A 22519-nucleotide genomic window follows, 5' to 3' on the forward strand; every position below is an offset into this window, starting at 1 on the left:
CAGAGAGGGGGAGGCAGAGTGGGGAGGGAGGAAGAAGACAGGGAGGGGGGGAGGGGGGAGAGAGGAGGAGGGGGAAGAGGGAGAGAGGGGGAGAGGAGGGAGGGAGGGGAGGGGAAAGGAGAGAGAGGGGGAGGAGAGTGGGGAGAGAGGAGGAAGGGGAAGAGGGAGAGAGGGGGAGAGGAGGGAGGGAGGGGAGGGGAAGGAAGAGAGAAGGGGAGGAGAGTGGGGAGGGGGAAGAGGACAGGGGGAGAGGGAGAGGGGGAGGGAGGGAGAGCGGGTCCTCTCACCCTCCATCTTTGGGGATGACGTTTCCAGAAAGCGGGTCTGTAAGGACACTGGCTTCCTGCAACTCACTTGGGAGAGCGCATTTCTGCCAAGTTAAGGCCAGCCCACGCCCTGAGTAGCTGTGGAGTGGACTAGGCACGATGGTCACGGTGCTCATCTGGTCACCTCGCTCCTCAGACTTCGTGCACACCCGTCACGTTCTCCGTCTGTTCTGCCGCTCTCCCCTGGCAGGAGGGTGTCCTCCAGGAGTGAGAGTGCGTGTTGGGTACTGGCCGAGAGTCACTTCTGGGACACGCGGAGGCCAGTCTGCAGAGGTTTTTTGGTCTTTGGTCAGTGGTCACAGTCCCTGCCGCCAGACGTCTGGACTCCCAAAGCTTGGTGATTTGGACCAGGTGACGTCTGAGACGCGTTACACTCCTGATGCGTCTGTGACTTGTCTTGAACCTTCTTTGTGTGCTCAGGTCTGCTCTCTTCCTCATTAGTAACCGTGGCCCCGACTTCCTCTCTCTCGGGGGAAACTCACAGTGAGACCTGCCCAGTCCTCCCTGGCCCTGGCCCGAGGGTGAACGTGTGTGTCAGACCCCTGCCTTCACCTCTGCCCTCAACCTGAGCCCTGCTATGTCCTGCCTTGAGTGGAGTCTCACTGTGGTTAGTGGAAGTAAGTGTGGACAACGCGAGAAATCATCACCCAAAGGCACGCGTGCTGGAGTTTCAGACACTGGTGGACCAGACACTTACTTGCAGATGAGCCGTCCTATGTGTAGCCCACAAGTCCTGTGCTCAGCACACTGCTAGAGTGACAGGTGACATGGCCGGTCCCCAGGAAGGGACAGAGCGTGTCACTGGGAAATGTTGGGTTGAACTCTGGAATGTTCAGCCATGCACAGTCCTGTAGAGCTGAGGCCACCAACAACCTGAGTGATGTTTTCGGTCCACGAGTGTTCCGCAGGAGAACTACCAGCCCACCTTTCATGTGCGGTGGCACATCTGGGCGGGGCACAGAGCCTCTTAAGTATTTGCAGTGTGTTTACCCTTTCAAAGCACCACGACACCCCGAGTCCACTCATGGCCCTCGAGGCTGGGGGATGACGGTTGTCCCCACACTTGACAGTGAGGAAATGGGGGCAGAGGCACACGTTGATTTGTGATGCTTTCGGTCGCTGGTTTACAGGACGGCTGTGAGGGTAGCGTCGGGGCTGGGGGACCCCCTGGGTTTAGAGTGGATGTGCCACTTCCCTGGGGCGGGCAGACCCTCTGAGACCCCTCCCTAAACCTACACACCATTCTCCAGAGACCCCCTGCCCCCAGGACTCTGCTCAATGAAGAAGGGCCAACAGTCAGAGAAGCACAACTTTACTCGATGTTTTTATTCACTTAACAGAAACATTCACTTATCAGATATCACTGAAGTGCAGTTTCCAGCACTTAGAAGCAAATTAACGTGTAAATTAATACTTTAAGGTTTTGGAGGTTTGTTTTTTTGTTTTTGTTTTTTTTACAAATATTACAAATGTACATCCAATATTGCCATTCACCCATGCTTTTTATGTACATACCTTTGCTTAAGAATTACTATTTATTAAGTTCATTTGCTTACAAAATGCTGAAAATTAGCTGAAAATTAAGTGGGCACTGCTGGGAAAGTGTTTGTGTTTGTTTGTTTGTTATCGATGCACATAGGGCAGAATGGTAAGATCCAGTGCCTGTATGAAAAGAGGCCATTGAACCCAGATCATTTTACCTTTATCTTTAGAGAGTGTTTCATCCCTGCAACTTTGATTTTGAAATGAGTTGGGAAATAAGGAATTTCTTTCTCCGGGGCCAACACTGTCTGTAGTTCTCTGCAGGTGCTGCTGTTTGGTCTAACTTTCTAGAGACTCGGCCATCAGTGACCCTTTGGTGGCAGTTCGGACTAATGGACGTGTTGCAGGAGTCCAAGAAAGGACTCCAGTAGACCCTCCGCCCCCGCACGTGCCTTGGCGTCAGTCTGATGCACAGGTCAGCGCCGTGGAGCTCAGGGGTGGACAGCCTGAGGTCTGGAGCTCAGCTGCACCAGGAATCACAGGTCTAGGGTGGGGAGAGCAGGCACTAAAACAGGGAAGAGGAAGGGGAGGGGGAGGGAAGTGTGAGGGAGAAAGCGGAGGCGCTCTGTTGGGAGGATAAGAGGTGGAGGTAGGTCTGGTCTCGGATCTCTGGTCTCCCAGAACGGGGAGGTGCTCCTCTGTTCTGGGCCGCCTCTGGATAACCTGCATCTTTTGCACCCTTCTTCACCCCCAGCCCCCCAATCCTTCCCTTTACGTGAATCAGAATTTGTGGGAGAAGTTTGATGGGAGCCAACAAGATCCCCGCATTGCTGGGAACAGCCCTTTGGGCAGCACCACGGACAGCACCGGCGAGTGTGCCCCAGCCCTGCCCTCCTCCCTCCTGCCCTCTGGGTACCCCACCCCCACCCGTGTCTGGGAGGGCGCAGAACACCAGGGGGGCCTCACAGGGGTGGGTTAGTCCCCCAAAGCCTTTCCTGAAACACAGAGCTGTAAATTTTCACTTTCTCCGTGAGCTCCGTAAGAACTCAAAGCTGGACAGCCTGTCCAGGAGTGCAGACAGCAGACCTTCCTGACCCTGGCTGGGTTATGACTCCACAGACTCTACTGAGGGGTGGGGGTGGCGGAGGAGCCAGCAAAGGGACACTGGTTTGCTTCGTGTCGGGTGAAACCTCTGTCCCCTGAGGCGGTTGTGGCATCAAGGGGCGGTATGTGAAAACAGCCTTGTCCTGACTTCCCTTTGGTCTTTATTAGAAAGAGATATTGTGTTTGGGCCAATTAGATGATTTTATTAGAATGGCTTCTTAAAAAATGGTTATAGAAGTTTCCCTAAATTATAAATGTCTAAGTTTCAAATGTCTTTTTAAATTTTTTAAAACAAGATACTATAGATACATCTTGAAATTTATAATCTAAAAATAGTGTTTCATCAAAATACTCTAACTATTCTATTCTGGGCATTGATATACCATGTATTTACTGTTTATGGCTCTCCAGACATGGTAAACACTATAGCAAAAAAACCTCAAACAAACAAAAAACAAAAATCAAACCCAAAACAACCATTTGACCGTATTGATAAGAACGGCTTCCTGTGAAAAGGAAATCATATGAGAAATTATATGGGAAAAACTTGACGTTTCCGAGGAACAGCAAGACTCACAAACTCAGTAGTGACACGATAGGTATATACAGACCTGAAAAGACCCACAAGTATAAAAAGAAACAATACTTCTAGACCTGCAAATCCTTTCCTTGTGGCAAAAAGAAAAACCAAAGAAACCCTACATCCAGTCAGTACCTTGAAGTGAAGCCGTGTGCTAGGAATGGACAGGCAGGGCTCCGTGACCGGGTGACCTTCTCGACCACGTGCCAGGAATGAGCAGGCGGGGCTCTGTGACCCAGTGACCTTCCCCCTTGGACGTAGTCCCATGGAAATGCTTGCAGATACTGGCTTTGTGGCTGAGAGCCAGACAGGAAGCCTTCCTTTGCCGACCTCCCTGCCAGGAATGCAGCCTGTGCTGTGGGGGCTGACAGAGGTGGTGTTGCCTTTATTTGGACTGGAGTCGCAGGTGCAGTAGGTGGAGAACAGAGGACTCTGAGCCGGCGGCTGTGAGGCGCGTTCAGACAGGCCTAGATGCCAGCAGGCCCCTGACACTGCTCCGTGGCCTCGGGGCGCCTGAAGGTCACGCATCACACACCTGAGCTCTGTTTTCCGTCCGAAAGCCCAAGGTGGCGAGGTGTCTGCGGGCTCCTCCCCAGGCTGTGACTCACCGTTGACACCGTGGCATTGGCCTGGCCTCTGACCCAAAGTGGTGTTGGGTGTTCTCGTGGACTTTGAGGTGCGGAGCGAAATCCGCAGGCCGCCTCATCTCCAGGCTGGTGCTGCCCATCCCTCCAGCCTTAAGCAGGTGCCACAGCAGAACCCTGTGACTGGCCTCCCGTTGGCCGGGCCAGCCTTCTGGTCAGCCCTGCTCTCCTGCCTTCCCCCCACCCCCTTGTGCGCCCAGAGCCTGGGCCGGCGCCTCCTCTCCGTGGCCCTGTCCGTCCCCACTCCTGGACATGCACCTCGCACCATGCTCAGGCTCTCGCTCGGGGCTTCCTGCTGCCGTGCCAATGCCTCTGCCACTGTCAACCTCCTCTGTGGAGCCATCTCCTCTCCCCGCAGGATGTCCCCTCTGGCCTGATGGACGAGTCCTATGCTGGCGCTGAGGTCTGGCTTTCTCCAGAAGGAGATACTTATATTTTAGTGACGCTTCTGGAGAGCCAGTGTCTCAGACGAAATGAATGGTGACCGGATAGCCACAGTTCGGCCCTTATGGGAGTGTCTGTTATTAGCGAGCTGAGCGCCACCCAAGTCGCCGGGGTCAGATCTCCTGGTGGAACCCGCTATGTGGTTTGTGGATGGATTTGTCTGGCGTCTGTCCTCTGGCTCCTGCTGCTGCTGTTGGCTCCTCTGGGTGGAAGGACCATTATTTGGAGCACGTTGATACAAAGCAGCAGCTCAGAATGTCAGTAATGGAAGGTTCAGGACACAGGTTTCCTCCAGGACTCGACCGTGCCTCCTTCCTTTCAGAGGAGGGCTCTGGAGAAGGGCGAGTCAGAGTCTAAGTCATAACTCAGCTCTGGGTTTCTGGGTCCCTAAGCTTCCTCCTGGTGACATGTCAGACTATCAGAAACTAATGTAAAGTGGCAATTTGACTATAGCTTTTATACTGAGTTAACATTTCATTGTTATTTCCTCAACTTTTATGAAAGATTGGTATGCGTCTTATGTTTGCAAAAACATTTTCATATCTTTCAAAACTTTGTCTTGAGGAACTTGTGCACTCAGTGGCCATTTCCTTTTCTGGAAGAACTTGAACAATGGGTCTGACTCTATATTAAGTCCTAGAGAGAGTTTGCTTCCATACTAACACCTCTACTTGTTAGCCCATAACAAGTCTCTAAAACGTATTTTGTTTCATTTTTGCCTCGCTGTTAGGTCTGCAATCTGTACTTGAGTATCTACTGCATGATGTTGCGCTCACATTTCTTGCGTTATGGGGCAATCCTGTGTTTTCAGGGTGTGCGCCCATGGGTGGCCAGCTGGGATTCTAACCAGGAGGCCCATGCCCAGCGCTGGCTACTGTGAAGCTTTGCTGTTTGCCACAGTGACTTGCAGATGTGGATCTTCTGTTGGAGAAATTAGAGGCCTGTTAGGTAGCATGTTGGATGTTAGAAATGAGTCCTTAGTGGTCAGAGTGGAACAATTCAAGGTACCTGGATGGAACGAAGCTGTGTAAGAGAAATGCCTCCCTCTGGTGTGGACAGGCCATGTGGCCTCGCCCTGACTCTTAAGAAGGGTGCCACAGGCTAAATCCCAAATGGTCTGGTTGTTTGGCACCTGCCATGAAGGGGACAGAATCCTGCCTCTTGCATTTCAGCAGCTGCATTATGTGATTTTTGTTTTTGTTTGTTTGTTTTTTTTTTTTTTTTTTGGTCATGCAAGATGGTGATCAGGGGACCCAAAGCAATAGAGAGCTGATACTTCTCAAGCTCCAAGTAAAGGTTGCTCTGGATGTTTTTTCTTTGCTCACTCTCTAATAAAAATTTAGTTAAAAGTCAGAGTGTGGTCCAAGACTTGGTGTCCTTGTGACCTGGTGAGGGGCTTGTGGGGTAGTTAACCCGTAACAGCTCAAACATTGCCAGCAGCTGTGGGCACCTGTCACAGAGACTGTGGTCCAGGTGTGGCTGGTGGGGACTGGGGAGGACCAGTGGGGACTGGTCTGGGTGTGGATGGTGGGGACCAGTGGGGACCGGTGGGGACCGGTCCAGGTACAGGGGTGGTCTGTGGCACACAGTTCTGGAAGTTCAGTCTGCCCACGTCCTGCATCTCTGCTCACGGGTGCTGTGGGCCCTGTTCCTTCGCTCTGCAAGAATGGACTTCATTTCTCTGGTCCTGGCTTAGGGGTTCTTCAATATTGCACATCTTGAATCTGCTGTGAAAGGAGGTGGAGTTAAAACTTAAATGAGTAATGAGGATCGTAGAGCTTTCTGTTGGCTTCTTTGGAGAGGAGCCCATGGCTTTTCTCTTCATTGGGGCTTATCCTGAAGTCTCGTGTCAGCTTGTGCTACAGAGAACCAGACGCGTCGCTCGAGGCGCGAGGCGGGGAGGAAGACCCAGGGAACGGCGCCCGAGGCTCGTTTCCAGCCGCAGCCCTCGGCTCCGCTGTTCAAGGCTGCACCCCAGACCCTTTGGCCTGAGCGGAAGCTTTCCCTTTGACACACCAGGAAGAGTTGGCTGCACCTGCGCCTCCAGGTCGGGGGGCCGCCCGGCTTCTGACAACGTGGGAGCAGTACGCTCCCGGTTTGAGTCTAGCTGCCTGTCGAACGTTGGCCACGCATGTGCTTCTGGAACACCAAGGGGAAATGAGCAGGAAGAGCCGGTGAGCACCGCCTGCCGCCCCACGCACGCGCACTCCCCCCGCCCTGCCCGGGCACCCACTCCGCTCCGGGAAGCGCAGGTCCGGTCGCTCAGAGGGTCAGTCGGAACTGGTCCTGCTCAGGCGGCTTCCTCACCCATGTGCCCAGCCCGGCCTTCTGAAATGCCTTGAACAGCTGCTGCTTCACAGACTGGTAGGTGCAGGCCCCCCGCTTGGCCTCACAGTACACAGACGGCGTGTCTCCGTGGCTCGGAATCCGCGTGCTCAGCTGTGGGCCAGGAACGAGACAGGGAGCGGGTTAGACGCTCGCACCAGCTGGGCCGCCCGTCCTGCTCTCTTACTAGGAGCCGGGAAAGCGACACGTGTGTGAAGTTCGCCCAAAAGGGGCTTCGTAAGGTGAGTGTTCTCCCCGCACGTGGTGGCGGTCTGTCAGCTAGCATGGTCGTGGTTCTCAGCGTGTGTGCCCAGCATGCCCTGTGACGCGTCCTCCGTGTGTCTGATGCTGTGTGTTATATATGTTATAAATGTATCCAGTGTCATGTTACATGCCTTAAATATATCCAATGTTAGGTCAGTCTTCCCCAGGAAAGCTCTTAACAGAAGACAAATATCCATTCTCCTTAACTTACCTGTTGACAAAGTAATGTTTCATGTAAATCTGAAAAAGGATCAAAAGACTAACTGCCGTGGCCAGCCAGCTCCGTCCGGCAGTCCTGGGGCTCCGTGGAGGGAGTGCCCAGCAAACAAAATAGCCCTATAGCTCACCTGCTACTGAGAAGACACACTGTGTCTTTTTCTTTTGGGGGGAGGATCAGGGGCCCATGTTGGGGTGGGGATGGCCCCCAGGGATGTTCATGGGCGCCGAAGCAGCACTGCACAGACACGAGATGGGTGGGTTTCCAGGCAGGAACTCGGTGGGAGCAGGCTGTCTCCTCTGTTGGGTTTCTGAGCTGGTACTGGGCAGGGCCTTGTGGCTAGTGTAGGCAGGGAGGTGGGGAGGCCAGGGTGTGGTGCGCTGAGGCAGGAGGCCCGAATCCCCTGTGTGCTTTCCAGGGAGTCGGGGGACCGGCCTGCCCACTGGCTGGCAGCCCCCCCCCCCCCCGCAGCGGGTGCAAAGGGCCCTTTAGGAAGACAAAGCGATGTGCTCTGACACGGCCCCACCTCTGTGCAGAACAGGGAGACACGGACGGTGCCCTGAGTGGACAGAGAGGCATGTGAGGCCGTCAGGGCGGTCAGGGCAGAGCCAGGTCCCCATCGGTGGCTCGTGCAGCCACAGAAGTCGTGCCTTGCTAAGGACGACACGCACAACTTCCAGGGCCCTCTGAGTTGAAAGGAACATTTATCTTGAGGGTCAATGTGTCTGTCCTGCTCCGCCGGCCGGGAGACCTCCCCACGCTGTCACTGCTGTGTGGAGCTGTGGGAGGAAGAAGTGTGGGGAAGCCGGCCCAGCCGCTTGAAGCGTTTCTGCTGTTTGGTTTCTGTGTGTTTTGTTTTGTCGCGTTGTTTGCTCGCACCGCGGCCTGCTATGCATTGGGAGCATGTGGAAATCTGTAGATCTCAACCTGAAGTCTGTAGATACAGTTATCGAGCAGAAAGGAAGCTCAGAATTGCAGCAGACACGCACAGCCTGGGGGTCGTGGGGAGAGCTCTCACCTTCCGCCTGGCATTCGCGGGAAGCCACCCAGTTTCCTTCCACCTAAACTGGGAGTCATACCAACTTCAGGGGCTTCCTCTGGACTTCCCTGATGATGCCCTCCACGAAGCCGTCGGCCCCTCCTCTCGCCCTGCGGCTGCTGCCGGCATGGGCCCTGCGCAGAGTGGCCGCGGGCACCCGGGGGGAGAAGACGGAATGGGAGCCGGCGTTCGTGCCACGTGCCACTCTTGCTCAGACAAGGTGACGGCTTTCCGTGGGCCCCTCCCCGTGGTCACTGGGAGCCGCCCCCCAAGGACTATTACCTTTCCGTAAAGCCGCGCCCACCGCGCGGAGAACACGTGCTTGCAGAGCCTCGAGGAGCCCCCGCAGCTCCGCCTGCCGGTGGTGCCATCGATAACCTCCACGTCGGTGTTGCCCACCACCCAGTTCACGCTGAAGTGTGGGGACTTTCCAGGCTGGCGCGCCTCGGCATGGCTCACACCTGTCGGGGGGGGGGGGACCGGGAGACAGCTGGGTGTCAGCGCTCTGGGCCACAAGGTTCCTGCGGGAAAGGCGAGGGCCAAACGGTCTGGGTTTGCGCGGGTGTGGGGTGCCTTTTCTCACGGGACTCGTGGATTTTAACTCAGGAATTGTAAATGGTATCAGGCCCTGAGATTTGTAGTTTGGTTGACGAGATTTAAAAAGCTAATGCAGGGGCATCTGGGGGACTCAGTGGCTTCAGTGTCTGCCTGCCGGATTCAGCTCAGGTCATGATCCCATGGTTTGTGAGATCGAGCCCCACGTTGGGTTTTGTGCTGACAGTGCAGAGCCTGGTTGCGATTCTCTCCCTCTGCCCCTGCCCCACTCTCTCTCAAATCAGTAAGCTTAAAAAAAAAAAAAAAAAAGCTAATGAAAACGACAGAGCCAAGAGTGTAGGATAGTTAATTAACCAAGCAAGGTGGTCCAGAAACAGCACCGGCTGCAGAACTTCCAAGACCCCGCACAAAACGAAAGCATGAGGCCCCGCGTTCGGTAGCTGTTAGGAATTTCAGGATGACGGCGGGTCTTTCTAGCTATGTTCCCCATGACTCCCCTGGACGCCGTGCCCCGGGCGACACCGGCCCGTGCAGAGTGCCTCCGGGGTTGTCCACGGAGCCCTCCCTCCAGAGTTTCCCCGTATCAGGTTGTGAGCTGGTTTCAGTTGGGACACAGCCAACTGTGGATCAGGGAAGGGGGCACCGGTGACCCTCCTCGGGGGCAGCACCATCGGGCGTCTGGCCTCTGCCTGGCCTATGTCCTGCCCACGGCGTGGAGTCTGCTAGTGGGAACACGAGGGCTTTCCACCCAGCCATCCAAGGATTCTAGAATGTGCTGCCCCGCCCTCCGCCTGAGGGTTGCTCGTTCCCACCCTGCGTGACCTCAGGGGAGAAGCGTGAAGCACGAGGTAGGAAAGGCCCCACGGTGCCCCCGCTCTGTGCACAGCACCGTGGGGAGCACAGCCTGCCACACTCAGTGGGATGGAGGAGGAGCCCCAACTCCCGCTGCTTCAGTTTACAGCCCCCCACCCCCTCCCATCGCTCCCACAGCCGCTGCCCCTCCTCGGGACACTTTCCAGAGCCTGCCCCTCTGGTGTGCCTGTCCTCTCCTCCAGGACCACACCACCTGCTCCTTCCCCTGAACACCCTGGGCGGAAGGGTGGGGGCCGAGTTAGTGACCTGTGCCGTGGGGGTCCCAGAGCTGAGAAGCCCTGGCTTTGGGAAGCAGTCTGGCCCCTGAGGGCCTGCAGCAGACATCCTGGGAGGGGGCGCCCCCTGCACCCCACGCCCTGTTGGGAGCCGCACAGCTACAGACCCGGGGCCCTCCCGCTGCGCCCAGTCTCACGCACCATCCAGGGGCCGCCCCGCCCTCGCACACACTGGTCTGCATTTGCACCTGCTGCTGCAGCAGCCTGAGTCCACAGCAGAGTCACCCGGTGACCTTCTCCTGGTCACGGATGGGCAGTGCCAGGCGCCCGGGCTAATTCCATCCATGTCAGCTTGTTCCCTTTCCTTGAAGCGATTCCCTGTGGCAGCTGCCCACACTGAGAGCTGGGCAGGGGGACAATCTGGCACATTGGCAGCGAGGCGGCCCCTTGGGCAGAGGGAGGCAGTGGCCAAGGTCAGGAGTGACCAGCCACAAAGAGAAGCCAGCCTGCTCCAGAGCCTGCTGTCTGTCCCTCCACCCCGAGACGGGGTGGGGGGGGGGGACACCCACAACAGTCAGGACTGAGCACCGAGGCCCAGGGCTCCGGCATCGTCACCCGGGTCCCCTCACCGCTCTGGACTTAGGGGAAAGTCTCCCAAGTCCCAGATGGCTGTTGCCATCACATCTCCCTGCTCCCTCCGTGTCCTCTGTGCTGTGGAAAGTGCCCGCTTTGCTGCCGGCTCTCAGCTCACAGACACCTGCTTGGAGAGCAGCCCCGGCAGGGAGGCACCGCTGGCCACTGGCCTCACCAGGGGCCGCCCTGTCTGCCAGCTGCACACACAGACGTGCACAGAGAGAAGGGGCCGGCCGTGGGCAGGAGTCTGACTGCAGACAGGCAGCTCCCTCCTCCCCACCAGCCCTTGAGCCCCCTTCTTTGCAGGCGGGGCCCAGGTCGTTGGTGTGTGCTGAGGCACAGAAGGGCCTGTGCTGTCAGTCACAGCGGCTCCATGAAGCACACACAAAAATCGTCGACTTCCAACTGTAATAGTCCCACTAATGACTACTTGCAATGAAATGAAATTTTAGGTCCAGCGATGACGTTCTACATCACCGAGCCTCTGTTCCCAGACGTGGGAAATGTGGGGTGAGATCTGCGTTGACTCAGGAGTCAGAAACAGCTCCAGTCCTGCCTTTGCTCCTAATTTGCTCTTCCACACCTGCTCTGTTCCCTGCCACCCACCCTGTTCCCTTCCACCCGCCCTCTGTGCCCTCCCACCCTCCCTCCGTGCCCTTCCACCCTCCCTCCGTGCCCTTCCACCCGCCCTCTGTGCCCTTCCACCCGCCCTCTGTTCCCTTCCACCCTCCCTCCGTGCCCTTCCACCCTCCCTCCGTGCCCTTCCACCCTCCCTCCGTGCCCTTCCACCCGCCCTCTGTGCCCTTCCACCCGTCCTCTGTTCCCTTCCACCCGCCCTCCGTGCCCTTCCACCCGCCCTCTGTTCCCTTCCACCTGCTCTGTGCCCTTCCACCCACCCTCCGTGCTCTTCCACCCGCCCTCTGTGCCCTTCCACCCACCCTCCGTTCCCTTCCACCTGCTCTGTGCCCTTCCACCCACCCTCTGTGCCCTTCCACCTGCCCTCTGTTCCCTGAGCCTGAGCAGGCTCCCGCCGGCTTGTTGGCCAGGCTTTTGTTAACTCATGGCAGCCAGGGGGAGCTGCGATCACCTGCCTCCTAAGGAGTGTCGTGCGCATCTGAGTGAGCTCATTCATCACGTGCCGGCTTCATAATTTTCCAGCAGCTTCCCAGGAGCCACGCGGGGACTGGGGCCAGAGAAGGGGCTCGTCCAGCGTCCTCTCCAGGCCGAGGACGGCGTGCTTCTGCGAGCGCTGGAGCCGGGCAGAGATGTGACCACGTGGTGTGGTTAGAGGAAGACCCACTGCTCAGGCCCAGAAAGGAGACTCTGGTCTGCATTTTAGTTTTCCTCCCATTGGCTGGAAGTGATCATTCCTCCGGAAGCAGTCGTCAAATGACTGAAGGTAAAAATCAAGTCTCAAGTTCAAGTTCAAGTGCACAATGTGTTTACAGTCATGGGCATCACCGCCTACTGCTGGCTTTTGTTATCATGCTTGAGATGACAACTCATTGGCACATCGTCCAGATCCAGTCACTTAGAACGTATAGCATAACCTTCTGTCCCCAAATCCACAGCTTGAACTGCCTCCTGGCAGCTCATCAGAGCTCTCCATCCAGAGGAAGGTCCCGGTCGACATGGGCCCCTGTCCCAGTTAGGGTTTAGGGAAGAGCTTTACATTCTGAGCAGTGAAAGCAAGAGCCTGTGCCTGCTGTGCTCCAGGAGAAGGTCCTCTCAAATAGTAACACGTGGAGAACCCAGCAGTGTGTACAGATGACCTCTGTCCAAGGTCACAGGGTCTCTCCGCAAGCACATACGTGGACTCTTCGTATTTTTCAGCCCGGACTACCTGCACCAGTCTGCAAACCTGCACCTTCACATCCAGAAACAAAAATAATTCAAAATAAAGCTGACCCAGCGTGGATCCTGGGGGACTTCTGCCTTGACTGCGTGGTAACATAGGAACAATGTTGCATTTTCCACTGTGGTTTCCGCTCCGGAGATTTTATAGGTCAACACTGCAGCACTGTGTTAGTCCCCTGGCCGCTATGATCACCTGCCAGCAAGTGTGGTGGCTGGAAGACGACAGCAATGTATCCCTGCATCGTCCTGGAGGCTGGCAGGTGTGACTAGGCAGGGTACCCCTGCGTTACCCTGGAGGCGAAAGCCCAAGACAGGCTGAGAGAAGAGGTGTCCCTGAAAGCTGGTCGCCAGGTGGGTGAGGACCAGGTCCGATGCCTTCTTCCTTAGTGAAATCTGTAGTAATTATTCCCAGCCATCTTGGAAAGAACCTCATCTTCCCAAACTCTTTCTCCATCAGCACGGACATGCACGGCCTCTGTTGGCTTGTCTTTGTGCCATACCATATGCAGGCCATTCATCTTTTATGAAATGTCCTAGACGAGTATTTTACTTCAAAGCGGATACCGGTGAGACCAAGCAGGTCTCCACCAGCCTGCGACACAAATACCCTGCCGTGGTGGCAAATATACAGAGGGTCTCCGTGGAGATTGTTTGACATTTCATTCAGTGTCCACAGTCGTGTGAATAGGCTGAACTTGAAGACCTCGTTCAATGTCGTGTCTGTCACTTACCAGCAGTGTGGCCTTTTGATGGGTTAGTTAGCCTGCGAACCACCACCATGCATGACCGCCACGGTCAGGACAGCGGTTACCATGGCCACTGCTGCAGTTACTGGAGTCACCACCACCATTAGTGCTGCCCCATCACCACTATGACCGCCATCACTGAGAGCAGTGGGGGCGAATCCTCCGTCACCTGTGGAAATGGCTTATCTAGCTATGAAAAGATGCCTCATTTGGAGAAAACCCTCATACACCTTTTTAAAAAGCAGTACGTAGGAGAGAGCGCAGCGTGTCTTTAGATAGCCAGTGGGCCTAATGTGTTTAAAATCCGATTCCCTTTCTCCAGATTAAGTTTACACGAGACGCTGAGGAATGTGACGTTGACAGGAAGTGAGGCCCGTCTGTGTCTCAGGGCACCGCTGTGTCCAGTCTTGTGACGTGGCTGATACAGCAGAGTCCACTGGCAGGCCCTGTTGTGTTACACACTGCTGGCTGCCCACGTGCCATCCCTTGCACGTGCACATAGACACACTTGTCACACACGCACACCACACTTCTAAGGGAAGCGGAGCTAGGGGTATTTAATGCCGACTTACACATTTGGAGTAACTAATAAGGCTGTATTAATGTCCTTTTATTCATTTTAATTAGCACGAACACCATTATAATTGACAGTAATTTCACAGCTACTGTCTTGTCCTAATAGAGCACGTTTCCGGGCGAGTGTGGGGAATGTGCTAGAGTGTGCAGGACTGCTGCGAGAAGCTTGTCCAGTTCGTGGGTTCCTGCCAGACCGAGGGGACACACAGGTAAGACCTGGGCTGCTGCGGCCTCCCTTGCCTCCTCTCCTCTGACCAGTTGGGGAGGTTGAGGGTGTGTGTGCACACTGCTTGAAGGTATGCCGTTGCTGGGGAGTTCTACCGGAAGGTTCCGGGGTCACCTGCTTGGGGAGCTGGAACCTTTTCCTATAGTGAGAGTTTTCCCCACAGATTTTCAGGGACTCCCGTCCTGGAGTCAATAGGAATGTGACCTTGTCTGTGCACATAGTGACTGTGGTTTGTGGTCTGCATAGTTTAAAATGCATGGGCCCACAGGACCCTCTGAAAGGTGTGAAATTTCCTCTGTGGCAGGAAAAAATTTGAATATTTCACTTTATAACCTGATAATGACATGGTTCCTGGTACTGGTAAGGATTGTCATTGCTTTAGAGGACATGGGACAAGGGGACTTTGGCAGAATATGGTCATTTTTTTCCTTCATATTATGCATCTTTCACTGCTATGGTATCCAAAATAAGGCAAGTTTTATACTGGTAAAAATGCAGATTATTTTCATCACTTTTTATTTGACTTTATCTACTGAGGACCATTTTCCTTATGCCCCAATAACACACTTAATGTTTCCTGCAGCACAAGTCTGCTGGAGCTGATAGATCTCTGTCTGTCTGTCCACAGTGGTGTCTTGTTCTCATTTTTAAAGAATGCTTTTATTGGGTCTAGGATTGTAGGTTGAGATTCATTTTCTATCAGCATTTTAAAGATACTGTTTTATTGTTTTTTTTATCTTCCCAGAACCAGCTACTAGTCTTAGTTCCCCTGTATTATTCTTTTGTTTTCTGACTGCTTTTAAAGATTTTATTTATTTATTTATTTATTTATTTATTTATTTATTTATGTATTTGTAAGCCGTTTTACTGCTGAGCGGAGAACTTAAGAAGATCCTTCTTGGGCCATAATATGCATCTTAGGTCTGTAGTTTGATGCTCTTCAACTGTCCTGGAGGGTTTCTTGCCTTAGTTATTGCCTCTTTAAAGGTTATATCTTAGGTATGTCAGACTTCCTCACTCCGTCTCTGACCTGGCTTGTATTTTCCCACTGGGATGGTTACTTGCATGTGTCAGGTTGGCTGGTCTATGGTGCCCAGTTGCTTCATCAAACACCAGGCAGATGTTGCCGTGAGGGACTTTTAGGTGTAACTGATGTTTGAATCAGTAGATGTGGAGTAAAGCGATGACTGTCCACTATGAAGGTGGGTCTCATATAATGATCTGACAACCCTAGAAGCAACGAGTGTGGTTCCTTGAAGAGGAAGGAGTTCTGCCTCCAGACTATCCTTGGACACAGCTACAATGTCATCTCCTGCTGGAATTTCCAGGCTGCTGGCCTGTCCTGCAGAGATCAGACTTGCCAGTCCCTGCATTCATGCGAGCCAGTCCCTTAAAATAAATCCCTCTTTTCTAGTAGGAAAATGAATATACTGTTTCCTATTGGTTCTGCTCTCTGGAGAACCCTACCTAACGCACCTTCTTTCTGTTTCTCTGCTGCATTCAGGATCTTTGTCAGGGGGATGTTCCAATTTACTAATTCTCTCCTCAGCTGTGTTTAACTTGCTATTCAGCCTATCCACTGTTACACAAATTGTTTTATTTTCTTTACTTCTGAAATTCCTATTCAGTTCTTTTTTTTTTTTTTTTTTCTTTTTTTGGCTTCTATCTCCCCCCTGCATTTTCCTTCTTATTTTTTTTTAAGATTAAAAAAATGTTTATTCATTAAAAAAATTTTTTTTTAATCTTTATTCTTGAGAGAGAGAGAGAGAAAGAGAGAGAGAAGGAGAGGGGCAGAGAGAGAGGGAGACAGAATCTGAAGCAGGCTCCAGGCTTTGAGCTGTCAGCACAGAGCCTGATGTGGGGCTCGATCCCACACACCGTTAGATCATGACCTGAGCCGAAGTCAGACGCTCAACTGACTGAGCCACCCAGGCACCCCTCCTTGTTTTTCACATCTCTTTTTCACTGGTGAGTCTGCATCCGAGAACAGTGATCTCTGCAGCTGTGACTCCTTCCCCACTCTTGTGCCTGCTGGCTTTTGTTAAAGTGGTCTTGTCTCCTCCCATGCCTGGTTAGTTTTTGCTCTGTGCCCGTGTTGTATTTCCATATTTTTTGTAGCATTATTTTGATCCAGCTCTTAGAGGGGTGCCCTCAGTGTGAATTTGGGAATGGAGACAGTTTCACACTGCTCTGGGAACCCATCAAGGGCCTGCTTACCTGGGTTCAGTCTTGGTCCTGATTTAATCCACAGAAGCCTGGCCTCTGTCCTGAACCCCTTGGAGACTCTCCTCCTGCTTCTGGCCCTCAGGCTCTTCCCTGGCAGCCCCTCCCCACATTATTTCTCTTCCTGCAGGATTTTGCTCCAAAGTCACCCCCAGTGAGGTTTGTCCTCACCCTCTGGTTTAAGGTCAAAGCTCACTTTTTTTTTTTTTTTTTAAATTTTTTTTTTTTTCAACGTTTATTTATTTTTGGGACAGAGAGAGACAGAGCATGAACGGGGGAGGGGCAGAGAGAGAGGGAGACACAGAATCGGAAACAGGCTCCAGGCTCTGAGCCATCAGCCCAGAGCCTGACGCGGGGCTCGAACTCACGGACCGCGAGATCGTGACCTGGCTGAAGTCGGACGCTTAACCGACTGCGCCACCCAGGCGCCCCTAAAGCTCACTTTTAATCCTTTCTTTGCTTTATTTTTCTGCAAAGCATTTTCATTTTGTCCCCCCTGGAATGTAATCTTCCTGGGGCATGGGTTTTTGACCGTTTCATTCACTGCTGCATTCCCAGGGTGTAACTAACTGTCCGTGGTATGTCTAGGCAATCAATACATATTTGTTGAATGATTAAGTAAGTATGGATTATGTTGACCAACTTCTTGATGTTTGCATAAATGAAATGTATTGACAATGGAAGTATTTGCCTTAAATGGTAAAAATTTCAAGAGCAATGGAATTAAGGTTGGTGTTCAAATACTTTGGTGAACGAATTCCTTAAAATCATGGGGGAAATTAAATGTAACTTGACTAATATACAAGTATTTTTGGAAAAACTCCTCAGAAAACTAAAACAAGGTTTTTCTATAATTGTAAATTTATCATAAGCTATGTGCCATCTGATTTGCAGGGGGAGATCAGTGCTAATCTATGGAAATGTCTTATTAAATATTTGTTGAATCTAACATTTCAATCTTTAGGCAAAAATATTAGGATTGCCTTTAGATTATTCTAGCAAGATTTAAAATAATCTTTTTCTACCAAAGATTCCTTCAAGGGCTCAGGAGATAAATTTCTACTTCTAACAACCCCAAGACAAAGCAGCTGCTCAGATACACTTTTAAGCTCATGTGTTTTATCCTAAACATTTATGAAAAATTTGTAGGTTTTTCCATAATAAACCAGTGTTTATTTTAGTATAAAAATAATACTGCGAATTTGTTACCATCTGCATAAAAGACAGTGTTTGCTCCTACCCCACTGGGTTGTTTTGCAAGACACTATTAATGACCATTAACTTCAGAAATTTCTCCTGAATTAAAGAGGCGCAGCTCTCCCTGTCAGATTCTACAGCTTGAGTGACAATACTTTGGAGACTGGAACTCACAAAAGCATGGCTATGCATGGCGACAGACCTCCTCCTCCATCCCACCCACTACCGCTCCCTAAAGAGAGGCGTCTGGAGTGCAACCAGCAGGTGGTGTTGGGCAGGATTTACAGACTGTGTTGGTAGACATTTCAACACATTCAGCTCCTTGAGAAACATGGAGTCTGAAAAGGCTCTGACATGCCAGCTAGCCATTTTTATGCTTCTGGGAAGATGTGCACTGGGAAGGGAGACAACTGATGTCTGCTTATCACGATCCTGTGATTTCCATCACGTGCACAAGAACCAGGGGTCCGAAAGAACTCGCGGTTCTGACATCCAATTCCCTGCGTCCATCTCTTGGATATCATTTTCGTTGCCAAGACCTTGCCATGGGCTGTAAAACTAATTGTAAGTTTTATCTTCAGTGTGGACTACGAAGGCTCATTGTTGAAAACCAGATCCATTAAATATGCTGTTAAGAGGAATACAGAACCTGTGCATTCCACCCAGATTTTCCACCTTGGCTGGGATTCTTTTTCTTGATGAAGAAAAATAAACTTACCTTTGAGGTTGGAAGCTCAGACACACCATACCCCTGGTCTGGAAGAACAGGCTTCAAAGTCACTTTGTATGTCACTTTGTTTTCCTAAAAAGATGAGTATTCAGAGCACAGATTTTTATTGATTGTCATCATCACCATTTTTTCACCATATCGAATATGCTGAGAAACGGGAAAGGCAAGCTCCTTTATGGTGGCTGCTCCCACCTGGTGATGTGACTCTTGCCGAAGGGTTCGGGCTGCTCGGCAGCCGAGGTGTGGATGTCCACATTGTGGTGTTTTGCCCGTAGGTATAGGCTGGTCTGTGCAGAATGTTTCAAGATCTCTTTGGAGGACATTAGTATACCCTATAACCGTGTCAATAGGGCATCTTTTCAGCTCGGCTGCTTCTTATTAACCCAGAACTGATTGAGCCCTAGCTAAACGTAGGACTCCTGCACTAATATGTGGGCTTCACCTTCTCGGGCAATTTTGCAAACTGACCTTGAGGGAATCTTCAAGCAGATTTCATGTGCTTGTTTGACTGTGTTTCATTATCATCCTTATATAAGATCTCTCTCTCTCTCTTCTGTTGCAAAAAATCCTGATGATTTCCTTTCGAAACTTGGATGATTGGTTTTTAAATATCCATCAGAGCAATGCAGTCACTGCAGTTAAAAGCATGTAGGTGAGAAACCATGGCGTGGGCTTCTTTGCATCTCGGCAATAATAAAAACTGTATTTTATTTTTTTTAATGTTCATTTATTTTTGAGAGAGAGACGGAGTGCAAGTGCATGAGTGGGGGAACGGCAGAGACAGAGGGAGGTGGAGCATCCGAAGCAGGTTCCCTGCTATCAGCACAGAGCCTGATGTGGGGCTGGAACCCACAAACCGTGAGATCGTGACCTGAGCTGAAGTCGGACGCATAACTGACTGAACCATGCAGGTACCCCAAACGGTATTTTAAATAGGCATCTAAGTATAGACTGAAGTGTCTAGTCACTGCCCTGGTTGTAAATAGGGGTGACTACCCCTCTGGATGGCGGGGTGGGGGTTCACGTAGGTCTCAGGCGCTTTGCCACTTGATGATTTCAGGTATTCTGAATTTCTCTAATTACATTTTAAAAAAAATTCACTTGTGTCACACTTATAATTCACAATTCCTGTTTTCATCTATGTGTACATGTTCCAAGTTGAACTTAGGATTTTTAAAAAACATTGCCAGAAGAATGGATGCCGGCAGTATTGTGTGGTACCCAAAGGATGAAAGAAAAGCAGCCACTGGCGGAGGCTGGTAAGGATTTGCTTTCTGTATTCCTTGTGCTCATGGGGCTTAAGTAACTTCCTCACTGGGAGATGAACGTAGAGGAGAGAGGCCACCCGAGGAGCTGGAAGCCTGGGAAAAGATGGCACGTGACACCCGTGCGGACAGATCAGAGTTCTCTCACAGTTACTTAGGAACTAAGAACCTCACTGTGGTTTGCGGCACCCCCGAGATGGGAATTTTGGACTTGAGCACCAAACCAGTAGTTCTAGATCTCCTGGGGTCCGCTCTGGAGCTGTGTTGGCAGTTCAACTGTAAGAAGTAAATATTCTTTGCCATTTTGAGGGGAAAAAAAAAAAAAAAAGGAAAAATAAAAGAAAGAGGTTGAAACTGAACTACACCTGAACCTACTAACTTTAAAACAATAAATGTGGGGCACCTGAGTGGCTCAGTCAGTTAAGTGTCCCACTCTTGATTTCAGCGCAGGTTTGATCTCATGGTTCTTGAGTTCGAGCCCCGTGTTGGGCTCTGCACTGACAGTGCGGAGCCTGCTTGGGATTCTCTCTCTCCCTCTCTCTCTCTGCCCCTCCCCATACCCCCCTCTCAAAATACATAAACTTAAAAAGAAATAAATGTAATTTCATAGACTTTGACGCTGGGCGAGCTGGCAGTGAGCCTCCAGGGCTGTGCGAGCCCTGGGCTGGTTTGCCGCTCCCATTTTGCATTATTAATTTTTATGGGATTAAAAATATAGGCATCAGTTAAATGGTGCGGGCCACGGGATGCAGCGTGGAAAGATGAAAGAGGTTAGCTCTGTAGTCAAGCCGAGTTCGAATCCTTGCCCCATGTCAATGGATGGAGCATCGCAGCAAGTGACTGAATTTCTAGGAGCCTCTTCCCACACCTGTGACATGGAGGCGGTTGGTGTGATGAGGCGTCGTGCACCGTGTTTGTTGAGAAGGACGAGTGGCCGAGTGTCCTTCCCTCGTGTTGGCGGTGTGGCCGCTCCCAGAAAGAGACTCGAGTGCTGCGTCCTCACCGCTCTGTGCAGACGGGGCCCCTCAGGCGCTCGCCCCCCAGCAAGACCGCCCACAGGCCCGTCAACGCCCGGAATCGGTTCTGGTTCGAGTCAAGGGCCCTGCAGTATTGGGCACAGGGTTTCAAGCGAGGATGGTGCTGAGGAAACCCTGCCTTGCTGATCGTGTTACCTTGGCCCCTGGGACAGTGGTGAAGAATGGACCCCCTGCCACAAAGGAGCGGCCCTGGGGACCAGCAGAGAAAGGTGAGACCCTAAAAGATGGTGACTGTCCTGTGTTCCTGGACAGACTCTGTGACCCCGTTTCAGATGAAGTGTGCAGACCTTCAGGCCTTGCTGAAGTGTGCAGACTTTTGCATGGAAGGCTCCCTCCCTGGACACATGGAGCCCTTGGACTCTAACATGGTCACAGGGATTTGAGGACAGGGGACACAAGTTTTGGACCCAGGCTGATTTCAGACCTACTGCCCGAGGGCCACACCTCCTCCCTCAGCAACAGAGAGGTGGTTCTTGGCTCAGGGTCTGGGGTCCTAAGAACGGGATCTCACGTGTAATGCAGCGGGGACCTGACTGGTCACGCCAGCCCAGCCCCAGGCTCTTCCTGGAGCAGCAGGTGCAAGGTGCTGCCTGTGGTCGGTGGTCGGTGTGCAGAATGAACAAAAGTGGAGGTATCTTTTCTTAAATCCGTGCCAAGTGTCATAAAGCGCTGCTCATGAACTGTGCCTGCTCCCACTCCCACCCCATGGGACACTATTATCACCCTGATAATGTCATTTAGAGAAAGTTCAGAATCCTGGGAGTGAATCTCCGGCCCAGCTCTGAGCCGCAGCACTGAACACCTCTACTTTTCCTGTTTCTCTCCCAGGTGATCTAGTCTAAGACTTAAGCTGGCGTTTCACCACGTGGGCACCGCAGACCCCCAGTTACAGTGGTCAGGTGGTGCGCTGAGTCCTGGTCTGTGCCCCCCTCAGAACGCTGCCCACTCCTGCCCGCGGGATGCACCGTGACCCGCTCGTTTTGTTTCGGATCTTTGTAACTTTGCTCGCCAAATCTTAAATAGCCGTTGGCCAAAATGGGTACAGTGTGCCCGAGTAAGGACCCATGGGGTGGGCCGATGGGAGGGCGTTGGTGCGCGTCTCCGGGGAGGGTTTTCTTACCACTGAGGAGGGGCCGGTTGTGCCTGTAGGAGGTCGGCAGCTGGCCGATGTCCTCGGTCCGGTGGCTCATCACCCGGGAGAGATGGCCGGTGTGGTGCAGACTCCCCACGATGATGCTGTGCAGGTACACGGGCTCGATGAAGTGGCAGAGCAGCGCGCCCTGCAGTCCCAGCACATTCCACCTGGAAGGAAAGGGCGTCAGCGCGGTGCCCCCGAAGGTGGGTACCCTCTGTGCCCCCAGAGCAGCCTCCCTTCCCTCCTCCCCTCCCCATAGGGCACTGGCTGTGAGAGCCCCCCCTCCCCGCCAGCCCTCCACTTGGGGGCGCTGTGCGAACCCCCTCCCCTCCTGCCCTCCGCCCCAGGTTGTGGGGGCTGTGACCCCCCATCAAGCAGGCCAAAGGACGAGCTCCTTGGCACACAGACCAGGAGCAGCCCCAGCTTGGGTGACTGATGGTTCTGAGCCCCTCGATGCCGTGCAGGGGTCTGATGGGGGGCTCTGCATTTTAATGAACGCGGCTTCCTTTTCTGGGAAATGAGTTGTTAGATGGACTGGAAGCTACATATTCTCTCAGGGACTTGAAATTAGGTTAAAAAAAAAAAAAAGACAGTGTCCCCAAAGTAAATCTGAATTTTTCTTTACGTGAGCAGGGAAATATCAGAAGGGAGTTTATGTATTTCAGTTTAGGGAAAAATGCTTTCTCCTCCTTTTGTCCTCAGCAGTCAGAATGACCTGTTGTGTGGAAATTAAATGACATTAATAAATGGCCCTGTTTTGCTCTGAGGAAGATTGTGGTTTTAGAAGCCCAGAGCAGACATGAAGGACAAGGCCGCTCTCCTGTGA

At 52.4% G+C, this 22519-nt stretch overlaps 1 protein-coding gene across 2 annotated transcripts in view; it reads right to left on the minus strand.

The window, feature by feature from the left end:
• Positions 1–1637: 1637 nt before the first annotated feature.
• ADARB2 (adenosine deaminase RNA specific B2 (inactive)) overlaps positions 1638–22519 on the minus strand; it is a 418568-nt gene continuing 397686 nt past the window's right edge. For both annotated transcript variants that reach the window (XM_045466044.1, XM_045466043.1), the window contains 3 exons: positions 21679–21860; positions 8708–8886; positions 1638–7019 (listed from right to left, as the gene is read on the minus strand). In XM_045466044.1, the coding sequence (XP_045322000.1) occupies positions 6843–7019; positions 8708–8886; positions 21679–21860 (538 nt within the window). In that variant the 3' untranslated portion in view covers positions 1638–6842. The remainder of the gene's footprint in view (positions 7020–8707; positions 8887–21678; positions 21861–22519) is intronic.

The sequence above is a fragment of the Leopardus geoffroyi genome, chromosome B4 (assembly GCF_018350155.1).
Source record: "Leopardus geoffroyi isolate Oge1 chromosome B4, O.geoffroyi_Oge1_pat1.0, whole genome shotgun sequence".
Lineage (NCBI taxonomy): Eukaryota > Metazoa > Chordata > Mammalia > Carnivora > Felidae > Leopardus > Leopardus geoffroyi.